The 20,722-nt window shown below is 38.5% G+C and overlaps 1 protein-coding gene across 1 annotated transcript in view; it reads left to right on the forward strand.

Moving 5' to 3' along the window:
* Positions 1–18,877, forward strand: part of LOC108788656 (mitogen-activated protein kinase kinase kinase kinase 4-like) — a 189,948-nt gene extending 171,071 nt beyond the window's left edge. The window contains exons 30-31 of the mRNA XM_018558479.1: positions 13,141–13,280; positions 18,601–18,877. Of these exons, the coding sequence (XP_018413981.1) occupies positions 13,141–13,280; positions 18,601–18,684 (224 nt within the window). The 3' untranslated portion in view covers positions 18,685–18,877. The remainder of the gene's footprint in view (positions 1–13,140; positions 13,281–18,600) is intronic.
* Positions 18,878–20,722: the final 1,845 nt, after the last annotated feature.

Genomic DNA, 20,722 nt, shown 5'->3' on the forward strand with positions numbered 1-20,722 from the left:
CATTAAATGCCTAGCATCCCCTACCCACTTGCTGAATAATCAAATCAAGCTGGCAGTGGGGGTATTGAAATGAGCGGGAAGGCAGAGGGCTGAAATTAGTAGTTCTATTCTGTTGAATTTAACTATGGGAAGTCACAGCAGCATACAATTATATTGCAAAAATATAATATACAAATAGATAGTTTGATATATGGATCTCTATGCTCTCCTATGAGACCGCTTATGTTTCAAATGTTAATATTTGCGCTGTAATACGTTCTCTATGCTCGGTATTCATGTATCTTTCTGTTATTTGTTTCAATAAACACAGAATTAAAAAAAAAAAATAGATAGTTCAAAGTATATAGTTAATGCAGAGTTAAAAAGCATGTCATCTCGTTCTGAGTCTTTACCTCCTGGTATGGTTCTCAGCTTCTGGAGGGTTCAACCAAAATAGCCTTAGCAGGTGAAATAACAAAGTCTCTTGTTGAATGGGCGTGTTAGAATTCTATTCATGAGTATGCATAGTGTCATATAATGTAGTGTAAATGAAGTGTGTCGTGAGATTATGTAGTGTAAAGAAGTGTGACCAGTGTGAAGTCCACTATCACTTATATTCCAAAATCGACGTTAGTGATTGGTTTATCCTATAAGGCCATATATAGTGTAAGCATATTCTTAACCTATTTCTGATGTCACGACTCCCATACTCCTCTATATGGTGCGACCAAAACTACTTAACTCATGATTTCTAAATGTATTCTTCAACTCTATTTAAAACACAGAACCTTGTTCTTAAACCACTCCCATAACAGCTGTTTCTTTACTAGTTCTTCACAAATTCTGACATAGCTTCAGGTTTCAAGGACAGTGGATGTCTGTGCAATGTCATACATCTTCATTTAAACGTAGGTTACTTGTAAATATATGTACATGGGCCCATACTATAATTCCCTTTAAGCCAAATCAAATTTGAATCTAAGTATTTTACACTACTTTAAAAAGGGAGGGGTTTAAATCAGTTAAAAATTATATTGGATTAAAAAGGCTTAACGCATCAGTAGAGAACAAGGGAAAGGCTTTTTGTAATCTCTTAAAGTACAGCTAAAGGCTCCTGTATGAGAGAATAATAAGTAGAAAATCAAGTTACTATGAGATGCAAAAGCCTCATCAAGTATACAAAAAAACGTATTTTACCTTTCCTGATGAGTCAAATCCTCCATTTGTGGCCCACACACTCCCCCTCCCAGACCATACAGCTCACAGTGGTAGGGTTTCAGCAACAGAGATAGTGTTGTCAATCTAGAAAGCAGTGGGCAAAACTAGGTGTGACCTGGTGCAGATTGACAAGTTGCAGGCCTATGAATCAGCCAAAAGCCATATCCATTGTAACATTTTCTCAATCAACTGTAGTTCAAGCAGGCACAGCCTATGTGACAGTGGCAACTCTGCTCTAAATTCTGGAGCAGTGCAGCATGATTGCCTCACTGTCACAGGAAGCAGCATAAGGTGGACATAACTGGCAGGCAAAACATGAATTTGTGGGACTTAAAGTGACATTCCAACCCACGCTGCTTTAAGGACTTACCTTAAATGATGCCTCTTGATCCGATCGTCTTCTTCTTTCCAGTAGTTTTCAGGAGTCCCTCCAGCGCTGGTGCCGGTCTCTGATCCAGCGTTGACTGCTGTGTCTTCTGTGTCCCGCAGTGTCTGTCCGCGTGCTCGCTGCCAGCTGCGTGCATTGACTTGCACTGTGTCTCTCCTCTTCTCCCGGCCAAAGATTTCTACTGCGCATGCACCTGCCCCATGATCCTTCACGAACACTCAAGAATCTTCAGATCTTCAGATGCTGCGTGCACGGCTGTCCGTAGTCTTCCACTGACAGGATGGATCCTGTCTGCGTCCGAGCAGGGACACCCGCACCCTTACAGACGTGTCGGTCAGGTGAGCGTAGGGTGGCGTACGGCTGCGTACTCCCATAGAGAAGGACAGGCTGCTGCGTATAATCACATGCAGCACCTAACACCTAATCACACGCAGCACCTGTCCTTCCCGGGAGCTGCCTGATATAGCCGTGCACGTAGCACAGATCTGTACGGGCAGGCTGTTACCCGTGTGAATGAGGGCTAAAAGAACACATTTTGTTATTCATGGTTGACCTCTTGTTCTCATCCCTACTTTTTCTGTTTCTAAAATGTTCTTGTAAGTTAGACTGTATAAAATATGACACCCCCCTTTCCGCCCCAACTAACACAGGATAGGCAAGTAAATTGTGAATATGGCTTGTAAGCATTAGGAATTTTTTTCTCCTTGGCCTAGTTTGCTAAAAATAGAGCATCTAATAAACGACAGACATAATATTTCACAAAGAAATTATATCCCTAATTTAAGGTTCCCCTCAGAGATTTCCACGCAATTATGCTTTTTTTTATGCAATTCATCTAAAAATAAACATCCCTGTTCAGTGTCAGGGATCTGAAATAAAGTGTAAACCTTATAGTTCTTTTGCTTATTAATCAGATTTTTCTTAAACTAGTGGGTTATCTAATCTTTGAGGTTTTTTGTACAGTCCTTAGATTCTGCATCGCCCTATCCTGCAGAGCAGTTTGTCCTCAGAAAGAAAGACTGCTTTAATTTTCTGTTCCGTTGAGTGGGTTTTTATTTTAGTCTTCTGCCTATATCTTTCTTTGTTTCATTTGCTCATGAAAATACCAAGGCAACGCATTAAGATTTCTCTACGGCTCTGGATACCAGTGTTGGTATTGCGGATAGTCGTGGCAGAGAAATGGACCTCAGAATTTGGCCTCACCGTACGGTCTCTGGCAAGTACATTTCCTCTTTTACCACCTGTTCCTCAAAGCTGAGACTTTGCAATGTTTTATTCATTAACATAGATTATTGCTAGGAAAACCTGGAGGAAGGGATATGTAAATGCTTCAAGTTTATGCATTTGTTTGTGTTTGAACATTTCAGAAATATGTAATATTTAATCTGGCTTTAACTATTAGCCAATTGATGTTTTTTTAGACTGTGTTGCTTTTCATTTTGACCAGCCTTTGAGTTCAATAACATACGCAGGAATAGCTTGAATTGTAAGGAAGAGGGAATTCATTCTGCATGGACCATATAAATGTTCCTGTAATATTTTTCTTTACTTAAATAGCTGTAACAAATTATACAACCTAAATGAATAACTGGCCAATATTTGACCTGCAGGAAAAGGAAGAATGCCACCATACTATATTTTAAGGAGTGTCTCTAGTCAGTGTTTCTTTTTAGTTTGGGATGAAGTAAGGAATGGTTAAAACACTTGTCAGGTTTATTTATTTTTTATTTTTTTGGTCCATTTGGGGAGATTTCTATTTACTTTTCTCTATCATTGATACAACAGGAAGTGAAGGGAACTCTCTCCAAAATGAATGGAAATCCCCTCTTGAATAGATGTCATCAAAATAGGTGTTTTATATTAAACAAAATTTGGGGGATTTCCCATCTCCTTCCGTCCTTGTGAAACTGGATACCAGTACAAATGCATAGTGTATATAACCCCAGTGGCAAAAAAGCCTCTAAGGTTACTACCATTACCCAAGCTATCTAAAAACAGAACATTGACTAGAGATCCACTCGAAAGGTAAACTCTACTCCTAATTATATTTCCTATAATACCCCAAAACTCTTTCCAAAATCACTTTGAAACTGTCTAAATTGGCCCTTCTATGTATGCATGTGAGATAGGGACCTCAGATTGTAAGCTCCTTGAGGGCAGGGACTAATGTGAATGTGCAACTATCTAAAGCGCACTGCGCAAATTGTCAGCGCTATATATATCTGTAATAAATAAATAAGATCAGCCTACTTTATTTCATATGGGGAGTCTTTTACCATGTTGCGTGTGCCTTGTTAGCACCATAATACAGTGTTTCAGTATTCGTTCATTGTTCATATATACAGGGATGTTACATAGTTAGTCAGGTTGAAAACCTGTTGAAAATGTCAACAGAGAAGCAATTTGTGATGATGCATTTTCTATCGATGTTAACCAATATGCAATGGTTAGCATACCTTATCAATGTGATGATAGCCATCAGATATGGGTCCAAACACATATCTAATACACTAGATAATAGTTATAATGCTACATTAGTTCACAAGAATCTTAATCACCTGTTTTGTCCACCTTAAAACCCATAAGCAACAATTTAATATATTGCAGCTTAGCAGATGTGGTGTTTGCATTAGTTTTCCTTTTTTTAGCTATTTTTCCTTTATTTTCACCTCAGGCCAGTAAATGTCTGTTATTGTTCAACGTAATTTAAAAGAAAACTATGGTCGTGTTCTCTTTTGGGTCACAGGAAGACTACTAATTTAATAATGACCTCCTGTGACTCAAAACTCAGAGCCACACTGCACCCTGCTGCCTGATTGCCAACCATCTCTGCCTCTCTAGAGGTAGAGTCAGCTGTGCCCACCACCTTCCCCATCTGTCCCTCCATTGAGAGCTGGAGGATCAGAGAGAGGGGAGGGGGGAATCCCTGCAGGGAGCGGTGACTGACAGTCACCGCTCTCTGCAGGACAGATTGTGAACTGAGTGAACAGATGTTTGTGATCGCTCAGTTCTTATAGAGTCGATGTGTGACAGTTGCAATGTCACACATGAGCTCTAACTATGGGAATGAGTACATTTCTCTCTCCTCATAGTTCTTTTTTTAAGAAAATTAATGTTGTCACCACATAGGAATTACTAAGCTGCAATATATATAATTTTTGTTATTGAGTTTAGACACACATTAACCCTGTTGCATTCTTGGCATTATGAACTAGAGCCATGTTTTATCCTGCGAAGGAATAAGAACTGTACTGATCTGTTGGCAAAGTTGTGTGTTCTGACTCTTCTCCATTTTACTTGCTAGCAGCTTTGCATGTTGATTGTGATTCTTGTAATCGTTTTAACATGTGTATGGTACTGTCCCTTTTGTAAGGTAAAGTGTGTGTTGTAAAGTAGTCAATGCTCCAAGCTTAGTCCCGTGATAGACTACAATCTCACGTTTAGTTTACTAATTTGTATTGAGACTGTAGTCCATCACGGGAGTGAGCTTGGAGCTTTGGCTACTTCACAACACACACAGGGACCATGGGGAACATAAGTAGCCACTCTCCAGAAGGAAGGGCAGTGCCATCACCAATTCAGAGATGATTTGAGGATCTACAGCCGAGAGATACACAAATAAGATACATTTTTGTTAATCATTTAAGTACTTGAATGCATTTTTAAGGTTTAAGTCCTGAGTTTAGTGTCACTTTAATATCTAGCAATGTCTTTTACTTGTTAAGACAAACGTAGTAAACAATGCAATGGGGTTAATGTTGTTTTGATGATTTTTAGAAAACAATTGATGGAATACTTTCATTTCAGATCCAGGGAAACATTCACCCACATGCCATCATCATCCTGCCTAACACCAATGGCATGGAGCTTCTGCTGAGCTATGAGGATGAAGGGGTTTATATTGATACATATGGTCACTTCACAAAAGCAAATGTACTACAATGGGGAGAAATGCCAGCATCTGTTGGTAAGTACTTATGAGGAATGATGGCTCACTTATAAGACAATCTGATGCATATTTAAATTTTAACTGTTATCTCCTTTAGGAGTTGTAAATGTACAGTATGTTGAGGGGCAACTATAATCAGAGTAGACAGACACACTTAGGTGTAAGTAAATATGCAGCAGAGCAGAGGAAAATGGGGTCAGAGTGTGTATATTTTTTGTAAGCTGTCAAAAGGTATCAAATTTACTCATAACTACTTTTTTACTTCATGTACAGAAATAAAAATCTAGGGAATACAGAATAGATTTTGGTTTAGAACATATAAGCCCTTGAGGGCATGCATGGTTGATTCTAACCACTCAAGAGTAAGAAAGTAAACACAGAAAGTATAGGTAAAGCAAGTTTAGGGCAAGCTATTTTCAAAACCTGAGTCATTTAAAGAAGCTTGTTACCCCCCAGGGGAAGTACCCAGTGCACATCCCAGGGTACCCAGTGCACTTGGTCCCATTCAAATTTGTGCAGTGGTTGCTGAGCAGCGTTATCTGAAAGCTCATCCCCACCCTCCACCTATGCTATCTGAAATCTCTGGCCAGCTACTACACTAGTCTGTCTTGGACAAATGTAGTAGCTGGTTGTGGGCTTGTGTTTTTGTGGATTACACCATTCCTTTCCAGCCACTGACATTTACAACAAACCCCTTAATAGCTGGTGATAGGCCTGGGCTCAGTATTTATTGTTACTTCAAAGAACCTAGCAGAGGAGATCAGGCACAGGGCTGCATGGCAGAAGATGTAGATGATCTGCTTGGCAGCTTTCAGAGGAGGAAGGGGCAAGGGTTGTGCAGGTTCTCCTGTGTACGCCCAGGAGATGTGGTAGAGGGGGGCAGAATGAAGAGAGGGAGGTGACTTCAGTGCTGGCTGTAACTCCCAAATAGGAACGCCTTTGAAAACCTCTGCACAGGTTTGAATGGGGCCAAGAGATATGTGCACTGGGTCCCCTGGTGGGGGATTAGCAAGCATGTTTTATTCTTCTAGCAAGACTTCTTCTTTAAAAACTGTTACTGATACTATTTTATGAAGAGAGAGAGGATGGAATTAGAAAAATTACAGGTAAAGTAGATAATCCTTCTAAAATAATCATATCTGTTTGTCTTTCAAACTTGGACTTTGTTCTTTTTTAATAACCCCTATACAAAAGCTATCAGTAGAAAAACCAAACAACCAAGCTATAAATCCAGAATAATGTCATCTGATGCCTAACAGCAAGGAACTTTACAGTTTAATTAGTTCTCACAAGCCATGCTATGACCTTCACAACTCTTGAGCGAGGGCAGCAAATGAATAGTCAGACATGGCTCTTGGTGACCATCATTAGGATTCCATTTACACAAACGTTGGCCCTTTTAATTAGACAATGCTCATTACCTTAACAACTGTGTTCCTTAATTGATCTCCCAAAAACACATATTTAATTTTTGCTCTGAAGTAGTTCTATTAATTATATATCTGATACCAGAGGAAAGACAAATTATAGCTTGTTGGAGCATTCTGTTCTTTAAAAAGTGTTTAATCACCTGTAACTTTCAAGAGGAAGTAAGCAGTAAATCAGTTTTTTTTAAACATTACAATAAAACTTAAAGCACATGCATTAAATGCCTAGCATCCCCTACCCACTTGCTGAATAATCAAATCAAGCTGGCAGTGGGGGTATTGAAATGAGCGGGAAGGCAGAGGGCTGAAATTAGTAGTTCTATTCTGTTGAATTTAACTAACATTCAGGTAAAAAAGTCTGTCAGTGGCATGTTTCAGACAGGCAAGTAGAAAGATAGAGGTTTAGGCAAAGCATCTGTTAGAAAGTGGGATTATGATTAAGATCTCAGAGAAAAACCCTTAAATATCAAGGCTGAGATATTGTGGGCTTAAAGTGAACTTGTGGTCAAGCTATGAGCATTTTAGGTTTTTACAAACTTGAGACTATAATTTACAAGTTGGCCATCACTGTCCTAGATTTACAGCAAAGGCATTAAAATCATTCTCTCAGCAGCTTAGCCCCCTCACAACAGCAACTTAACAACCTTCTAATCTGTAATGTAAGCACAGAGAAGGTGTGTAAATAGAGTAGATGGTTAAAACCACTGTTCGAGAGGAATTCTTTCTTAACTGAGGAAAATCCCTTAATAGACAGTTGTCACAGGAATGAGTGTGCTCATTGGAAGATTTCCCCTCTATCCCTGTTCTGGTATCAACTCAAAATTTTGGATTTACCTTCAGTTTTTATTCCTGAGGACATTTGGTGATCAGGACAATTCCAGAGACAGACAGCAAAAGTAAATAACCTGACAGTGGTTCTAATGCCTCACAACTCACATGCCTCACAAACCTAAAAAAAGGTTTTGCCTTCATTTACATTAACATTCAGTGCTTTTGCTTTAAATGTTGTTTTTCCACAGTGCCTGCAGCTACAGAGGTCACATGTTTTAAAGCTCATTTATTGCTTGTTTAGCATATGCATTCATATGCTGGCCATAACAAGAATTGACTATGGTGTGAAAGAGAGTTATTTATAGTGGTCATGAAGGGTTGTTATTTTCTTTCATTGGAGTTCCAAAAGCTCTTGCTCCTCTTTTACCATGGGTGCTTTTTGAATATTTCTTGTTACTTTTCGTGATTTCTGAATCTTTGTAGTTAATTTGTAGTTGCTTTGTCTTCTAAGGTGTCATTACAAAGTTGTCTTTTTGTCAATATTCAAGAATTTGAGGAAGAAGGCTTTTTAAATGTGACAAGTATGAATGAAGAATTATTTTATTTGTCAACATTCCTAAGCTGTTTTTTATCAACATTTAGTGACCATCATTAATCTTCTTAGTCATCTTTAGTAAATCTTATTTCTTTTCAGATAGTGGGAAAGGTTTGCTACCCTGTTAGTTTTGGTTGCTGCCTTTGTCCCACTGGGAAAGACAGTTAAAGGCTAGTAAGACTACATTTCCTCACAGTTAGGGGAAATCCCTTCTAAGATAGTTGTCACTAGACCAAATGTCCCAACTGGGAGATTTGCCCCTCAACTCCTGTTCTGGTTACAAGTTTAATATTTTAGATCTTCCATTTTGGGTCCTGGTTACTGTTTACCAAGATGAAAAAGGTTCACTGAATGGTGGGCACAGACAGTAAAAAAAACTTGACAGATATTCTAACAATTTTACACTATCCAAAACATTTTTTAAAAATAAACATGGGTAGAGATGCACTTTACTAAACAAGAAGCTTATGCTTTATGCCAGGGGTAGTGAATTAAAATTCAAGGAGGTCCAGTGAGTAAAATTTTCATGAAGCAGAGGTCTAAATTGTGGTCTGCCATTTAGGCTTCATTCACACCAGCAACTGCACTACAATGCACAGTGGCTGGTGTGTGTGTTTTGCATTTATTGAACAGGTATAACAACATTTAATTTAACTTCATATGTAACAGACTAAAATGAAACAAATAAGAAGTTAATTGTTAGGGTTTAAAAACATTTGAAGTACTGGATCATGTAATGAGGCCCTGGTTGATGGTGAAATGGTCTGAGTAGCAACAGCACAGCTATTACTCATTATTTCCTGGTGCAGCAAGTCTACCTAGGACTTCAATTAGACCATACATTGTCGTAAGCATAGTAAGAACAATAACATCCTTTTATATTTCTCACCATCTGGGTCCCCTGATGATTAATGAAAACATTAAAGTGACGCTAAACTCAGGAGTTAAATCTTAAAAATACATTCAAGTACCTTACCTATTAACAAAAATGTATCTTATTTGTGTATCACTCAGCTGTAGATCCTCAAATCATCTCTGAATTGGTGCTGACACTGTCCTTCCTTCTTGAGGGTGGCTACTTTTGTTCCCCATGGTCCCTGTGTGTGTTGTAAAGCAGTCATCGCTCCAAGCTCACTCCCGTGATGGCCTACAATCTCAATACAAAATGTGAGATTGTAGTCCATCACAGTAGAGAGCTTGGATCGTTGGGTACTTTACAACACACACAGGGACCATGGGGAACACAAGTAGCCACCCTCCAGAAAGAAGGACAGTGTCGGCCTGGACTCAGATATGATCTGAGGATCTACAGCTGAGTGATGCACCTATCAAAAGGTGCCATTGTTTTAAAAAATCCTGTTCTTATATAAACTAGTAACAATGTTCTTATATGGGGAATTATTTATTCATGACATACACAGGCACTGCTTCCTTCTTAGCAGGACTGCAGAATGTTTGTATTTTACTGATTCTTCTCACAATGAAAGTCTGAGTCCGCCAAATCACTGAAAATAATTAATTCCTCGTATGGTTGATTTCCTTACCAACAGTTTTTAAGAGAGGCAGGATAGTTTCACTGAGCTGCAGTTAGTTCCTTCTAGTTGGCAATTTATACATTTTTATATTTAATACAATCACAAAAATAAGGTAAAGTAAACTTATAAAATGTTTAAGCCACATCAGAAAATAAAGTTGAACTCTGGTCGGAATTTTTTTCACATATTTTTATGTAATTTTTTTAACCTTTTAAGCTATTTGTTAATGTCTTTTAGTGCAGGAATCCACCCTTTGAGAAATCACTTCTGTATAATAAGGAGTCATTCCGCTGCCCGCTTTCCCCTCAGCCACAGGTCTAGTAGTTCATTTACAAGTGGTCAGTGACATAATGACATCACTGCTCACTGTAGTGGGAGGACCTGGGAGTCTCAGAATACCAGTCTGTCCTTCCCACCTACCTTTTACTTCTTTAAATGACGGACCATGAGACTCCTGCTCTGTCCTGCCACACCATTACCTCCCGCCGACCCACAATCCTACCTATGAGGACTACAATTCCCACTGTATCATTGGAAATTACGTTTTATCAAGGAGCACTGAGCAGCAGAAATGATGTAATTGTTCATTTGATTCCTCTTCTGGATGCCCAGGCATAACAGTGGTCCATGAATGAAATGGATGATGGCACGGATGGAGAGAAGATACTGATGTGAAAGACTAGTGAGTTAAACAAAAAACACACATACACATTTGTCTATCCATTACAATCCTTGAGTGTGCTTGCTGAAAATATATTTTCATTTTAGGCTGGATTCACACCAGATGTGTTAGGGGTCTGCTGGCAGCTTTTTCCAGCACAGCCCCAATGCTACACTAGGCAATTTGCACTAGCCAATTGTTTCAAACAGGCTCAGTTCACCCCACTGTGTTGCAGTGGTATGTGCTGAAAAAGTACAGCATGCAGTACTTTTTTCAGCACAGCAGGGTGCGACACAGTACAACTGCATCACACCATGATGTGCCCATGGAACTTAATGCAATGTCACTAGTGACATTTGAATAAAGCTCAAGCAAAAAACGTAAGTGGTGTGATGCACTGGGATCGGTGCTTCAGCACAATGCGTTGTAGTGCAGCTGCTGGTGTGACTCTGGCCCTCAAACCAAACTGTTCACCAGTGAGGGACATGTAGAGAAAACATTTGGCTGTTTGTTATTAGAGCTACAGAGAATCGTGTGACTCCTTTCAGGAGTTTCTCACACAGTCAGTGACCAGTTCAGGTTAAATGTATATGTAAAATTAAATTCCAACTGTTACATATTGTCTTAGTACTTACCCTAGTTGTCCAAAAAAAGAATCTTCAGCACAACAAGACATAAGTGCAACTGTGTCTTTTATGATTTTATGCTCTGAGAAATACTCACACACACTTATACTGTAGATGGTGGTCATCATGTGTAAAATGTGTCTAAAAGAAAACATATGTGTCTTGCACAACGAAACACATTCTTTCTTTTATGCTATAATCTATAGTACAAAAATCAGTCTAAAATCACGAATTGCTATGGCAAACAGAAAATTTCCATCTTAATAGTTTGTTATTTATACATTCTATCCACATCAGACATCTGCTTTAAAGTCCCAATAGTATTTTTCTTGGGTGGATTAGAAATGACTGTGGTAAGGTGGTGGAATTGTCAATCTACCAAAAGTTGTCTCCTTTACTAATTAATAAATGAAGGGGGATACTAATAAAACTAACCTGGCAAAGGTTTATATGCTACATTCACTAAATGCACATTTGTCACCCCAGTGCCTCTATTTATGCAGTATATGTGAATGAAAGCTAGATGTGCAATAGGACATTTTTTTTTGTTTTGCCTGTTAAACATGCAGAGAACATGCATTAGCCAGCTAGTTTTTTTTGTATTAGTTAGTATTGCTGCGCTTATCAGATGGAAGAACATCAATGTATGTAGCCATTTCATTAGACAGAACATGAAAGAGTGTAGTACAAGCTTCCTAGAAGACTGAAAGAGGCTATTTATAAAGTCAATATTTGAGTTCTCCCTCTGAGATGATGCATAATGTTAATCAATATCTTAATGGCCTTCATCCTTCTGGCTGCAGCTCTCAACTATTTTTTTCAGTATCTGACAGGAGTCACAAACACTGTTGGAGAGTAGGTGTGCTGTAAGAGTGTATACATAGACCTGGATATTATTGGGGAAGGTGGTGTTACAACCATCTGTAGCCTTTTATGAACTTGAGACCTTTCATTTAGCGGAATCAATTTGCAGGAATGGATAAGTGGATTAGAAAGACAGGCTTAACTCTCGATTTTCATTTAAACCCACTTGTGTATTCTGTCAGGATACAATGTTGATCCCTATGTATTTTTGTCAATAAACATAATCCATGTACACTATTGATGTTTTTTATTGCACCTATTATGGTACCACGTTTGACATGGTACTGAATTTTAAAGGTATTTTTTAGGTTTGAACAATTTTGCTTGATATAAAGAGATCTGTAAACATTTAAACTGATGTAGGTCATTGTTGGTTCTGTCTGTCTGTGGATGGCACTTAAGGTCTAAAGATGAGCTGGTATATGATAGGCATTTCTTGTACAGCTACAATGCAACCAATATCTATAAAAATGCAGTCCATTGTAAATGATCAGAAAAATTTAAGTAGGCACTGAAACACAGTACTGGAGATGAAGTCCGTCACTTTTCCCGCTGATATTTGCTTTCAATGCTACATGCATGTCAAGTGCCATTGTTAATAAAAAATACATGACTGTTGTGCAGCAAATATGATTTGCTGAATGAAAACCGTAATTTTCATGCTTTGATGGGCTTTTAGATTATTGTATAAGGTTTTGCAAACAATTTTGAACTAACGTGAACTCTTCTTACATCCTGTTAAGAATAAACTATGGGATGAAAATATCAGCTGTAAGCAACTAATCCACTAGCCCAAAAGGGGGCTCCCAAAGATCTGGTTTAAACAAGGCATCAGGTGCACGTCTGAGGATGTCATACTGATTTCATACGCCCCGTTACTTTCAGCTGCTGTACACTTTTGGCCACATATTCTAATAATTTGTTATGAAGCTTGTACACTCCTCTATGCTTGACCCTGCATCCCAGAACTATCATATAGTCTCTTCAGATAGTGAATATTCAGGGCGATTGCTTCCCTGGAACCTATTTTAACATTAAAGGAAAAAAAATCTTTTAACTAGTACTGCTGATTTAATCCAACAAACCTAATTTTAGAGTTAACCCAATCTTTATCCTTTTTTTCTCAGCATATCTACAGTCTAATCAAATAATGGGCTGGGGAGAGAAAGCAATCGAGCTGCGATCTGGAGAGACGGGAAATTTAGAAGGGGTTTTCATGCACAAAAAGGCACAGAAGTTAAAATTCTTGTGTGAAAGAAATGACAAGGTATGGTATTGGCAACAGTATAAATGTAGCACTCTTCCTTAAGGGTGATGCAGAATAATCTCAAGTGTGGTATAGCGTTAGTTAGGCTCCAGTCACTTCAGTCTTTTTACCTTTTATTGCTAAACTCAATCTAGTAGAGAAGGTTTAGGGGTGCAGGATACCCAAAAAGCTGAACAATAGGGCAGATATTCTGGAAAAAGCAGTCCCATTAATAGCAGACTCTAGGTAATTGCTGGCCCTGTGAGAGCAGGCAGACAGATCTACAACGTATGACCGTGCAAGAGCAAACAGTCTTAAGTAGACGTTGATCTTTCTCTAATGAATTTTACCTTAAACTTTAACCCCTTCGTGACGGGAGACGTACACTGTACGTCCAGCCACAAAGGGACCAAATGACTTGTCACGTACACTGTACGTGACGAGTTATTTGCTGCTTTAGAGGGCTGTTAATCGCTGAGAATCAGCTTTTAACATTCATTAATGTATGCCCTTACTACAGAGGCATTCATTAATGAAAGGGTTAACCTTTTTCAGACACCCGATACCTTAATATCGGGTGTCTGAGAGTCAAAGCAAAGCGGACACAGATGCCGGCTTTTGCCGGCATTCTGACAGCTCGTATAGATCGAGAGATATCTCTCTCAAGCTATACTGGTTTTTTTTTTTTCTTTCATGAATAGATACAAAATGTGTCTATTCCTACAATGTATCTATTCCTGGAAGAAGAATGTTTGTTTGCTGATCGTTGTTGCAACAATCAGAAAACATTTAGTAACAGCTGAATCCTGAACTGCTGCAGGATCAGTGTCACTAACTTATTATCGGCTGTTCTGAAGTTTGAAGCAGCCTGATAATAACCAAAAATGTATTAATTTATCATGCAGTAACAGTGAGATTAATTCACAAAATCTGCTTGATATAATTAAATAAATAAAATAACATTTTTAAGTTAAAAAAAAAGTGAAAAGTGTAAAAAAAAAAAAAAATTGTGAAAAGTGTAAAAAAAATAAAAAAATGTGTAAAAAATAAAATAAAATAAGGGACAAATAAATGAATGTATTTATTGCATTTTTTTAGCTGTGCTGGTTTTGTAAAAAAAATACTACAAATCAAAACTGGGAAAAAAGTGTTTTTTTTAAACGTTTTTTTCCTCTTTTTTTATATTTTATTTGTCCTAAGTGAGGTGTTAGACGCACATATGTGATATAAATATGTAGCCCTATCTGTCCTCTAAAAAACAATATACAATATGTGTGGGTGCACTTTGTAAGAAAGTATATTACTGGCGTGGAAGAATCACACAGCAAAAATGTCAAAAATGTGTCAGTCATTTACGAACAGAAACTAAAAACAAGCTCAGTCATGAAGGGGTTAATAGTAGTTAAGGATATCTTGATGTGTGGGCAATAAACTTACAATGTCCAGCTTTTGCTTCTACCCAGCTCCTCTATGGGATTCTTCAGCAGAAAATTATTTGTAAGCCCAGCTCCCCCCAGATATCCACTCCAGCAGTCAACTTAACTTCTTAGGCTTCTAGCACCAACTGAAGCAAGATCCAAGTAGTAGATCCTCTTGGACACACATCTTCTCGAGGCAGAAGGCCAGAAAGAACAGAACACTCTTGATAGACCCAAATATTTTGGTGGGTTGGGCCTGATACATGTCTATAACTCAGTGATTGCCTTGCCACTCTAATTACTGGAACCTCCTTCAGAGGAAAGGTAAACATATGATCAGTGTTATGTACCTGGATGGAGTCTGAATTGACGAGGGTGGCCTCCCTTGCTGCTCCAGTCCCAAAGCCCCTGGATGTCAGAAAAGGTACGCAGGGACACAGAGGGGCATGAGTGCCAGGAGGTGTGACTGTTGCTGAGAAGGCAGTCTCTGCGATGCTGGCGAACCTCAGAGAGGAAGCCGGCACAGGAGTGGAACACCAGCAAGTCAAGTTCCAGAAGAGCCGTAATCCGGTACAATGTGCAGGCAGAGCGTTATCAGGCAGCAGGCCGAAACGTAGTCAAGAATAAGCCAGGGTCGGTAATGTACAGATGGTGCAGTACAAGACAGAAGGCAGGAGCGGTGGTCGAAGAACGAGCCAAGGTCACAGAGAAGTTCTAGAGTAGAGTAGTGGTGGAAGGTCAAGACAAGCCAGGTCAGTAATGGATGATCAGAATCAGGACACAGCATCTCAGGAGTACAGATTAGCTGATGATCACTGAGCACTGCAGACCTGGGCGTCAGAGTCTACATAGCCCATAGAGCACCAGAATTCATAATACATGGGCCCTCCTGTCTGTGTTCACATAGTGGGATGCGCGCAGATGCTAGTCACAAGCATTGCCTATGGTCTGCAGTTGATCTTTCTCCGTTACTGACTTGTCCCCCATACCTTGTTCTGCACTGGATCTCTATGTGGGATTAGGCATCTTTGCCTTCTAATGTCAGAGCCTCCCTCGATAACAACAATGAGCAGCGCAGTAGTGATATCGCCAAATCTTACTTCAAAAACCCTGAAACCAGCAGTCAGAGGTAGCAGTGCCTTGGTTCTCACACTGTGGATGTACAGTCGAAGGCTGTAAGTGCCTTTACATACCAGGAAGTACACTGTTTTTTAGGAGGAAATCCAGACATGGTAAACCTTTCAGGGCACTGCTTAGGTACAGATTTCTAGATGTTCTCTAACATTCTTTGTGTTTCCTTTTATCTGCAGTTTTCTAAAGGTAGTCACAAATGTATAGAGACTAACAGAAGAGTAAAAGAAAATAAGAGATATGCTTGTCAGTTTTGAGGGTTGGTACTGCACGCTGTAATGGCTGCTACAGGCACTGTCCAATGAGTGCCATTATGGTAAATATAGGCCTGGTTATCTGCCCTACATATACAGTGCATCCTACCACACTCTAACTACTAGCACCCTCTGTGTGCACAGTTCAGCATGCCCTTCTCCAAATTATGTTAATTGTACTAACCTATCTGATGGGTGAATATAGAACAAAAATTACTGATTACATTTTAAATCCACAGTTACCTCTCCTACCCAACTTGCAATTGCCCAAGGAAGGAGTAGCAGTACATAAATAAGGGTATCCCTGTAGTCTCCCTTTCTTTAAGCTTGCCTCTGTAAAGCAGTAGAGCCTTGACTGTTTCTACTATTTATATATTTTTGTATTTATCTGGAATGTCCTTTGTAGTTCAAAGCATACAAGGCACACACCTAAATGTAAAAAAATGAATACAGTTACAGAATACAGCCCTGATAAACATAATGCATTGTCCATGATCTAGTAAGGCAAATGTGAACAAACATCATTTTAAAGAAAACTAAAACAGCTTTAACAACAAGTGGGTAACTGTGGTTTTAAGCCCGAGTACCTGCATGGACATTTAGCTAGTTCCAGTATGCACGTTCACTTTGTGCTTTGGCACCTATCATTTTGCCTAGGTGTGCACACACGATAAAGAATTTCCATGATATGGTGTACAATATTCCTTTATGGCAGACATGACTAAGTGCTCTGCATCATGGCAATTGTTTACATTATACAAGCACAGCTCCTTGCAGACTTTAAATGTTTCTAGTCAAGTCAAGTTTTTGTACATTACAACATCACTGCTAAAAGATAAACCGAGTGTTGTGTAAGTGCCAGCTTGAATCTTCTATATGATTACATCTTTTAGGCATTGTGATTTTATTACCCATAATTGGACATACTGAACAACTTACTTAGCATTTTCTTCATGCCTGAATCACACACAGGATTTGGCTAGTATGATAAGCTGATGCCCCTGTCTCTAAATTAACTCTGCTGTCATTTTGGTAATTCTCCCATCTCTGGCCCCAGAAAAGATCTACATGTGACAGAGCAATGGCTAACAAACTGGACATTAATGACGAGAGCTTGACTGACCTTGTCTTATTGTCCTGATTGCTGCCACACATCACCGCTCAAGTACTGGGTTATTCTCCCTTATGGTTTATTTTAAGCTCTAATACTTGGAAATTAAGTGCAAAATAAAGTGCCATCACATACAGACAGCAGTTTAGAACTTACTTGATCGTAACATTCACGTCAATAAATATTTACTATATAGTTTTAATAAAGCTAGCGCTGTGTGCTTTTTTTTGTGCTTGGCTTATATTGTCCTGTTTAACTTTTGTAGAGCGAATACACAATGTTTTTATTAGCTATTAGATTTACTCCATGCTCTGCAGTGAAGTTTCCTTAACATTGCAAAAAGCCATGTGTACTGTAACATATGACAGGCAATCAAAATTCAACTTGCGCTGATCAAACTGCACAACAAATGAGATATAGTTATTGCTGCAATGTAGCAAACATCGCACAATATCATTGATGCATTTGCACTGCTTTATGCCTTTAACAAATGAATATACTATAAATAATTTTATATTGTGCATCTTATATTGAATTGTACAAGATGCAAACTCAACCCAGTACCCATATTAATATATAAATTGTAGAGGACGGCAAGGCTGGGTGGTTGAAGGCCGATATATTTTGCCACTCTTTGGGCTGTGGTCCCCTTAGGGGCACCAAAGGGTTAACCTCCCTGACACAGGAAGCAGTTGAAAAGGTCAGCAACTCCAGAGAGTAGTGTGGGAGTTGAGGAGAAAGTAATCCGCTGTGAGAGACCTGCTGGATTGTTGTGCTGCAGTGCTAATATTCCTGGGAAGGGACTTCCCGAGGTTTGGGACTTTTATACAACAAGTCGGTGAGACATCTTTATGTTTTGTTATCCGTGCCTAAGATTTGGACTTTTACTCTGAGTTTGCTGAAGATAAGCGTATATTTGTGTTTACAGTTTGTTGGCTGACCTGCAAGAGGAAAATAAAAGCTTTTGTTTTATGCAAAACCCTCTGTGCAAGTGCTCTGTGAGCTCCCCAACTTCACAAAATATATATGCTTTTAGATAGCAATGACTTTTGGAAATGTTTTTGATAACAGACATTCACAAAGCATTGTGAAACATGATATTACTAAAGGGTCCATCATAGTGTAAAGTTGAGAAGTATAGCAGAGGGGAAAATACCACAAGGACACAATCTCTAGCTTCCCAACTGTAGTAATGTATGGGGTACAAGGCATTGTCATCAGTTTGTTTGATTTCCTTGCTGTAGTGGATAAGATAAGTGCTAGTTCCGACTTATGGTTTAGCATTAGGTATCACATTGCTGAACCAGGAATGCAGGGCATGATGGCAGATGCCACTAAGCTATTATACTTTCAAAATACAAAACTGGCCCCATTTGAACTGTGTTGTTACCTTTTAGATTTCTAACTGCAGTATATTTCCTTTTCAGGTATTTTTTGCTTCAATGCAGTCTGGAGGCAGCAGTCAAATTTACTTTATGACTCTTGGACAAAATGCCCTTTTCAACTGGTAGCCAAAAATAGGAATCTGGGAAACTGGAGAGTAATGGAGGCCACGTGATGCCACTCCATCGATGTGCACTATAGTCCAAAAAAAGCACTATTTGTGCTGGATCTTGGTTGTTGCAGGTGTTTGTGTTGGGTGTAATTTGCAGGAAACCTCTCCTAATCACCTGTAGCATTTGTAAGTTTCAAGTTATGTTTTCTATCTGAAACTTATAGCTTGCACTTGTCTGTTACAGATAAGTTGAACTCCCAGTAATTGCTTACCTGTTGTAGCTGTCAGAGAATTCAGGGAGTCCGATAGCAAAGAAGCTTGTTAGTGCTTGTTTTAGAATCTACAGAGACTAAGGAGACATGAAATGTTATACATATTTGTCACTGTTGCAGGAACCAAGCATTGATTACATTATACTGGTACCTAACATGGATATTTTTCAGACTAGTGTAGGTCATATAGTTAAAATAATTTATAGCATATCTTTTATATTTTCACTGCTCTACTGTGGCCAAGATGTCATAAGGTATCTTAGTGGGCAGTCCTCCTACTTGTGAAATTTTAGTCATAGACTCTGGTGGGTTGAATCCTTACTCAATATCTTCATATATCTCTCAGGGACTGCACTGGTAGCAGGGTAAAACCTTGCATTTTATGCAGCATTCTCTATATTGTAAGCTACATGAAAACTTAAACAAGAAGAATAAAAACCCTCTCAAAATGTCTCTGAGCAGAAACTCCAATGTAGAAAGGCATTGGAGTCCCCAGGATCCAATGGAAGAATTAGCTTGTTGGCACAGTTTGACAACAAAGTGCAGTAATAAAGTGCAGTGTTTAAATTGGTTACCAATGTCAAACGATCAGCAGGTATCTTTGTTTCGTAAAGTTCTCTGAATCATAAAGTGAAATTGAATAGGTTTGTAATGTGTTACTATGATTCCTGAATATGCACTGTTTTATGGAAGAAGACCAATGGTTTTTTTGGGGGTAGTTATCAGTTTGTTTTATTGCACTTTTGGCTCAGCATTAGACCACATGCCGCTAACACTGTATATAAATCTTACTTGAAGGACAGGATCTTCTATTAAAATGTAGAAATCCTATACACTGCATTGTAAAAAATATGTCTGTAATATAGTATGACTGACATTTTAGCTATCAGCTTTATGCATGAAAAGTTATTCAATTTTATGTAAGTAGGTAAAGTTACAGTGAAGCTGCAAAGTCATTTCTAATCAATTTTAACACAAATTGTGATAGCAATTTCAGATAAGTAATTTTCTCTATATTCATGTTAGAGATTCTGTACAATTTTACTTATAACAAATCTAAAGTTTAAAGTAGTTAAGAGTGGCAGTTTAAGTTTGTTTTTTTTAACACCGAAAAATGTATAGCCAGTACTTAAACAGTTTATAGCCAGTCAGAGGCAGAGTTGCGCTTATATTTGGTTTTATGTTTCATTCTGTTATTCCTTTGGATTCACTCATCAGACAGGTATGTGCCATGAAACGTAGGGGAATCTGTCTTATAAATATTGCCTCAAGCCTTTTTCTTTATTACATAAATTGTAATCTTTTGATGGCGTTTTATGCCTATTCTGTGTTACTCTGCAAAAAATGATTAACTGAAAATTGTTAAAACTAAAACTCATATGGGTAGATGTGTCTGAAATATGGCCCTGTACATTTTTTTTTCATTATGACATATGTATCTTTCAAAATCTTGTCTAGGTTTTTTAAGAGTAACATTTGAAATTTCTGTGCACAGAGTATTTACCGCAATTGGTCAGATACCAAGAGAACAATTTTATATTGTCCAGTGAAAGATGTTTCTAAATCTTTGTCATTGATCAGTACCCTGGGAAAAATGTACAGAGTTGGGCATCAAGCTGCGCAAAGAGTATAAGCCTTTCTGTTTGTCCACATATAATGTGGAACAGGCAGCTCTGATTTTACATACAGCTGAGAATAGAAAGGACAGAAGGCATTTTGACAGGATAAAAGTAATATATGGTCTTATGCCTACTAAAGAACCTCAGCTGAAAACATGTCTTC

The sequence above is a fragment of the Nanorana parkeri genome, unplaced genomic scaffold (genome assembly GCF_000935625.1).
Source record: "Nanorana parkeri isolate BGI_ZX_2015 unplaced genomic scaffold, ASM93562v1 scaffold342, whole genome shotgun sequence".
NCBI lineage: Eukaryota > Metazoa > Chordata > Amphibia > Anura > Dicroglossidae > Nanorana > Nanorana parkeri.